The sequence below is a fragment of the Magallana gigas genome, chromosome 1, assembly GCF_963853765.1.
Source record: "Magallana gigas chromosome 1, xbMagGiga1.1, whole genome shotgun sequence".
Classification (NCBI taxonomy): Eukaryota; Metazoa; Mollusca; class Bivalvia; order Ostreida; family Ostreidae; genus Magallana; species Magallana gigas.
This window is the reverse complement of record NC_088853.1, coordinates 33488253-33495409: the sequence shown is the minus strand read 5'-3', so window position 1 is coordinate 33495409 and position 7157 is coordinate 33488253. Positions and strand designations below refer to the sequence as shown.

The 7157-nt window shown below is 31.4% G+C and overlaps 1 protein-coding gene across 1 annotated transcript; it reads right to left on the bottom strand.

Moving 5' to 3' along the window:
- Positions 1-2180: 2180 nt before the first annotated feature.
- Positions 2181-6917, bottom strand: LOC109619118 (multiple epidermal growth factor-like domains protein 10). Its single transcript, XM_066085954.1, has 11 exons — positions 6749-6917; positions 6486-6617; positions 5140-5277; positions 4849-4986; positions 4082-4210; positions 3776-3913; positions 3510-3647; positions 3294-3431; positions 2763-2897; positions 2449-2560; positions 2181-2322 (listed from the first exon to the last, which is right to left on the bottom strand). The coding sequence occupies exons 1-11, from the start codon at positions 6915-6917 to the stop codon at positions 2181-2183; spliced, it is 1509 nt and encodes a 502-aa protein (XP_065942026.1).
- Positions 6918-7157: the final 240 nt, after the last annotated feature.

Here is a 7157-nt window from a genome sequence, read left to right as displayed (position 1 = left end):
AAATTCAAAGTAAAGGAGGGATGTAATGTCCATTAGAAACAGTTTATCTTAATCCTTCAGCCAGCTAGCCATTAGCGCTTGCTGTGTGTTTATATGAGACAAAGAATTGTTTACATTATAAATGTTAGAATGCATGGGAAAGCATTAATCGGTGTGAAAGTTTAGTTAGAATAAATGTAGCATCCGAACCCACCACAAGTGTTATCTTTCTACTAAGCAATTTTACATCCACTTTTTGAAGTTGGTACAAAAAAAATGATTAAATGAATACAACGTTTATAAAAAATAGTTTGATATTTAATTAAGCACTAAGTATGGAAACAGCTCTCTCTCTCTCTCTCCTCTCTCTCTCTTTTTATCCCTTGAAGCTTGTCACAAACCATTAAAGCACATTTGATTAATATTTGAAAATGATGCAACCGGTAACATGTGCGCTACAAATACTACAAGTCCTATCTATACCACTTGTTTAAAACATATAATAGTGTGAAAATTCTCTTAACCCGCAAGCTGCTGGGCCGCAGGTTCGAATGGCAGGTTAACAGGGATGATGGTTTACCGAGGTTCAAATATAAAATATATAGGCAGTGGACAAGGGAGTTATCTCTGTTCAACCAATTTGCGTGTATATGTACATACATAATGCAACAGAAACAAGTCATAAATGTATGTATCCTGCCTATCTATAGCTAAAAATAAGATGTTAATACGATTAGATATTTTATTTTTAAAAAGCAAAAGCATAATATCTTGCAATAACTATGTACACATTAATGTACAAAACCGAAAATAAGTAAATCAGAAAGTGGTTTGTTAATAGAACATATATTTGAACGGTTGGCCTTTTTTTCTATGCAATTATTAAAATATCATGTTACAGTCAATTTATAAATTTGACCCCTTATATATACATAATACATGCACATACACTTTAGACTTGGATTGATAAATAACAATATCATAATAAAGCATAGAATGTTGTCCATACCCTTATTTAAACCACATTCATTGAATTTTCAAAAAAAAAGTATGTATTAAGCAATGGATTAACGTTTACACTAAAACAGCATAGTTTGATTTCACGTGCGTACGTACGTTCCACATTATCAAAAAGAGTGCTTGACGCACCATTTTCATTTTCTGTGTAATTTCATGCGTTAACTTTTATGGCTTCGTGTATGTTTGTTTTTCAAATTACAGAAAGTAAGGAGGCATCCAATAGCTATTTATAGCTATATAATGTTTTTCAAATTAAAGAAAGTAAGGAGGCATCCAATAGCTATTCATTTAACCAAAAGTTGCACAATTGTCAAAACCATTCGATAAACCTGATTGAACAGTAAGTTCAGCCATGTGTTGCAATAGACTACTAGACCAAAGGAAATCTAGATGCAAACACGTTTAAGGAATGTAAAAAAAACAAAAATGGCATTCAAACAAACATGAAAAATATAAAAAATCAAAATATGAAAACATCTTTGTTTTTAAAAATCGGTTTATATGCTTTGTATGAAAAAAAAAGGCAAAACAAAAAGACGCACAATCATCTTTGAATATTTAATAAATGTATGGCAATAGATATACAATTGATATATGGCAATGAAAATTGGCAGGAAAAAAAGAAGAAAAAATGCAGTTCTAAACAAGTATACACTTCAACCTGTATTACGCTCTGTCGGAAAGAATAAATTGTAGAAAAGAATAAATAAGACACACCCACAATCCCAGACAGTACCATTTGGTAAATTATATTAAATGTATATAACAATTTCCATATGAACCAGGGTTTGTGACTACAACTATTTTATTATTTTGTGATAAAATTTTAGTTAAGCTATCTAAAGCTGGAATTTTGTCGAAAAATAAAAAATCCATTGAGAGTTAATGATCGACCTGTCAATCGTTTACTTCTGTAGAAAATGTATGAAATAGAGAAAAAAAATGAATGTAACATCGCCAGAAAGGGGAAAAACCCACACATATCCCATTCTTACTTTCTTACTATTGATGAAAAATAATTGAGACTAGATCAGGCAAGATATAAAGAAAGGAATATTCTATAAACTAAATGATATTGAAGATATTTTCTGTTCAAAGTAGTAAATAAAATATTGACTTTGTGTTTCTTTTTTTTCTAATGTAAGAAAAGTTGACAAAAAACTAGGAAAATATACTATCATTTACTGAATTGTATCGTATATTTCAGATCTTCGCAATTCCCGTAGCTCTTCACAATTATCATAGTCTCTAGAGACATTCGGAAGGTTGACATCACGTGACTCTTGAAGATCAGATGGTTGATGCTGTGTAAGCTGTCTTTTCCTGGCATTTAGGATTTATAAAAAAAAAATCATGTTAAAATGCAAACCATATTTCATGGTGTGTTAAACATATCAATTAGGACTTTAATGTAAATAAAAAACAAATACTGAGAAAATAAATGCATACCGTATCATTATATTATAAATAATTAGTATTCCAATGACAGTAAGAGAGAGACAAAAGGCGCCGAGAAGACTGTAGAACTTTATACCATTTATAATGTCTGCCAGTTCTGAAACTGAAATTTGACAACGCTAATGAAAGCAACTTTACATGATATTTAAGATAAAGGAATCTATATATGAATGGCCAAAAAAAATAATCAGGGAATCTTTAAGACAATGGTTTTTGTCCAGACTAACAGGTTTGCTTTTGTATTACTTAAATTGATACCATTAAATGTTGTGTCTAGATATTTTTACGAAATATAAAAGCAATACCAGTTTCACATCGTTGGCCCTTGTAGCCCTGTTTACAATTATAACATATGCCAGACTCCATGTGACACTTCTGACAATTGACATCTGGACAGGGGATGCTACAGTTGGATCCGAAATATCCTTCTGGAGTACACCCTAGAAAATTCATAATGTCGCTTAAAATTATAAGGGTGATAAAGGATGTTTGCCTAAATTTAATGGAAATATCTTTGTTACATGTATGTGTGCAAAATCTTACATTTTGAAATATATTCTTGTGTTTAGATTATGATAACATCTGATAATACCCCCATTACAAATATACATCTTTATTAATACAGCTGTGCATGTACGAATAAAATATTCATATGTTCATGATTGTTTGATTCATTGAGATGGATGTATGTATTATTTAAGGATCTGGTTTATATAAGGCACATGGATTGAATGTAACATATATAAACGATCAGTTGCACTGTCACATTGCAAACAGTTGAACAACATTTAAGACAATCATTCAAGAAACACAGCGGTGGTAGAAAATATATGTACCGTAAAATTCACTGCAAAAATATCCCTTCCATCCCAAGAGACAACCAGAATCACACAAACCATTGACGTTGTTGCATCCATTACATGTTTTGATACATGTATGTGAACAGTTTTTCCCGAACGATCCTTGTTGGCAAGCTGTTAAATAAATAAAGCAAAACACATGAAATGTATATCTATCTATCGATCGATCGATCATACATGTATTATACTCACTCGCATTACACATAGAGCCCTCATAGCCAGCATCACATCCAGTAAGACACACTCCTGTTAAATGGAAACACTGGTTTGGATCACGACAACGCCCACATTTTTCACGGCATCCGTATCCATAAGATCCTTTATCACAAGCTAAAAAAGTTATAAGTTTTGTCATCTGAGACACTGATGAGGCTGATCTTCAAAACAGTTTTTTTTTTTTTTATTTTGAATTTTGTATATGCCTTAATATAAATAGAAGTTTTAAAATATTAACTCACGTGTTTTACAGAGTGCTCCTTGATATCCAACATCACATCCAGTTAAACATTGTCCATTAGTATGTAAACACTTGTTAACGTCAAGGCAGTTTCCACATTTTTGTCTACAGTCAGGACCATAAAAACCTGCGCTGCAAGCTGTTTCAAAGTATAATTCAGCTTCATATTTGTTTCTATAATTTTGATTATAAGGATATGAGAGAAATCAAAATAAAACCATTGCTTTAGGCAGTTTTCTTGATTATGCAAATCTAGTTTTAAGAGATATATCTATGAAATAAATAACAATATTGATCATTTACTCACGCGTTTTACACATTTCTCCCAAGTATCCAGCACCACACGCAGTTAAGCAAGAACCATTTGTATTTGAACACATACGGCAGTTACCACATGTGCCTCTGCATTCCAGTCCATACGAACCTAACGTACATGCTGTAAAAAAATCTACATATATTAATATCCTGATAGAATTTAAAAATAACAATATAGGTCTATAACTTATTTGTATCAAATACCGGACGTTCACATTGTAAAAGGTCGATATCAAATCTCCATGGTATTTTGTACAAAGCAGCCGTTTATATCTACTGACAAATGTAAATGACTAAGGGTAGTGAACTCAGCTCAATTTTTAGTAGAATTGAGTATAGGTTCAACGTATAGAAAATACTGAAAAAAAATTAAACATCTTTCTTGTAAGAAATACAGTCTAAAATTTGTAATATCGATGCATACATTTAATGAATATATACATTATATTTTCCCCCCAAAAAGAGATCATTGTAAGGGGTTGGTGTTGGGGGGGAGTTCAGCATAGCTATAAATTGGTCTAATAGTTACAATGGATAAAGATCTTAGCTTTAAATGGGAGTGTGTTTTCTTTGTTCGATTTATGTTTCTTTATATAATGACAAAAACAAAAACTAAATAAAGCTGCATCACTAAATGGTACATAAATGACTCTTACCATCAACTTACAATACAAAGTATTTACTGATAACATTTGATCCATTGAGCTATTAAACATTGATACATATTCATATACCTGATTCTATGAAAGATTAACTCACGTGTTTTACATAAATTTCCCTGAAAACCAGCGACGCATCCATTTAAACATGTTCCGTTAGTATATGAACACTTGTAAACATCAAGACAGTTGCCACATTTTTCTTTACAATCAACACCATATGATCCTGTGTTACAAGCTGTAAAAATATTGTTAGACATCTTTTTTTTTTTTTTTTTTTTTTTTTTTTTTTCCAGTTTCAATATATATGTAATTACATCAGGAATATATCATGATAAACATTCTGGAGAATTATTGTGCAAATTTTTGATTGCATGATTCATCAACTCACGTGATTTGCACAAGATTCCATGAAAGCCATCTTTACATCCTCCTAAGCACGTCCCATTAGTATTTATACACTGGCTAACATCACGACAGTTTCCACAAGTTTCCCTACATTCGAAACCATATGTACCTACAGCACAAGCTGTTGAAAAATATAAATATACACTTTGTACACGCACTTACATGTGAATATAGAATAGAAATAGATCCCACCTTAAGCAAATTTACGAGTATAATCAAGGTTGCCCTAAAACAATAATATTGGAAGCAATTTTTAATTATTTACTACTGTGTCTGTTAAAATCATGCAAATAAGTAGTAAATAAAATAAATGTAACATGGAACGACTGAAACTGTGAGCTTAGCCCATTCAAAATGGAAACTCTTCATATGCATAAACAAATTAATACAAAGTGATTCACCCATTTTCTAATATACGTTATTAAAGCGGCGTTTACTTCTACAGCCATTTGACCCCCCCCCCCCACTTAAAAACATACCTTTATTCATTTTCATATACCGGTAGATTCGATATAAAACAACAAGGAAATAAACGTCATATCGGCCCTTAATAAATAATGAAAATATATACGCATGCTATTTTTGATTAAACTAATTATTAGAAAACTGCACATAAAATATGTTATTGATTGTTTATTACTCAGCTATGTTAAAGTATCAGAATTCTCCGTGCGAATTGCTGCTCATAAACTGTTTACGTTGAATTTAATAATCCGTCTTACTTGAATATTTCAAGCTCCAAACACTTTTCGAATTTTTAGATGTTCTTTTTACAAAATAGAAATAATCATAGTTGGTAATGTTAAGCCCTTGTACTTTGCATTTTTTCGTATTATTGCTGGTTCATCTATTTTTAGCAGTATTACTTGACAGGGTATTCCCAAGAGACTCAAAAACTGCTCATGCGATAGCAAATTATCTAATTTATAAATTTATTAATAATCACTTTGTGAAACACTTTTTGTTTGGAGAAGAATTCCAAAAAAATTCAAAGGCTAACATTTTATGTTATAATATCGCTATTATTTTATAGACGACCTTAACATGCTGAGTGCTTGTTCCAAAATAAAGCTAAGTTATTTTTAAACGTATATCTTTTGGATATATATTACACGTTATGATATGTTTCTTTCAAATTTGAACACAATTTTTTTAAAATGGATCTTAAATAAATAAAGGCATAGGATTTAAAAGATTGTAATCATCTACATTTCAAGAAAAACGCCCCCCCCCCTTAAAAAAATTAAATTAATTAATAAGAAGGTTAAACACAAACAAACGTACAATCTTGTATATCATAATGGGTAGTGTAAACAAAAATGCAACAACCTTTATTACAATAGTTCCCAAACCATCCAGGGTTACAGCCCAAGTCACAGGAACCATTGACATCATTACATCCATTACACGTGAGGTTACATTTGTCTGTGCAATCTTTTCCAAAGAACCCATAGGGACAAGCTAACAAATATATCAATTAAAAGTCAGTCGGTATAATTTTATTTGTCCATCTGTCTCTCTTTCTTTCTCTCCTTTGCTCTATCTGTCTCTCTCTCTCTGTCTCTCTCTCTCAAATTAGTGCAAAAACATACAGAAAACTTCCATTTCACAAAGCTCGTTGAAAGCATATGTAGAATAACCATCGGGATAAGGAGAATGCGTCCTGTTGTTGTAGTATATAACATATTTTCCGCTTTCCTGGTTTGGACATGTTATGTTCATCGGGTTAGGTATTGTTTCTAGCGTGTAGTTCCTGTCCATGAAGCAAAGTATTCCATCCTCTTTGTCAGTGGTGTTTGATACGTACACCGAGAATCCCAAAAATCTTGAAGCATACACGTTGATTATATCTAATCGAAATCAAAGATTGTGTAGAAGTAAATGGTTTTTTTTTTTTCTCTGTGCATAAAATATGCAATGAAATAAGTTAAGGAAACCTATTCATAATTTTTATAATTTACGCACTGAATTAAACACTAAAATATACAAAAACCTAAATAA

Excerpts from the sequence above, each read along its gene's own strand:
- LOC109619118 (XM_066085954.1), bottom strand. The coding sequence starts at position 6,917 with ATGGACAGGAACTACACGCTAGAAACAATACCTAACCCGATGAACATA. Across the intron at positions 3,648-3,775 it reads AGGAGCACTCTGTAAAACAC|CTTGTGATAAAGGATCTTAT; the intron begins GTGAGTTAATAT and ends TAACTTTTTTAG. Across the intron at positions 2,323-2,448 it reads ATTTATAATATAATGATACG|GAAAAGACAGCTTACACAGC; the intron begins GTATGCATTTAT and ends CCTAAATGCCAG.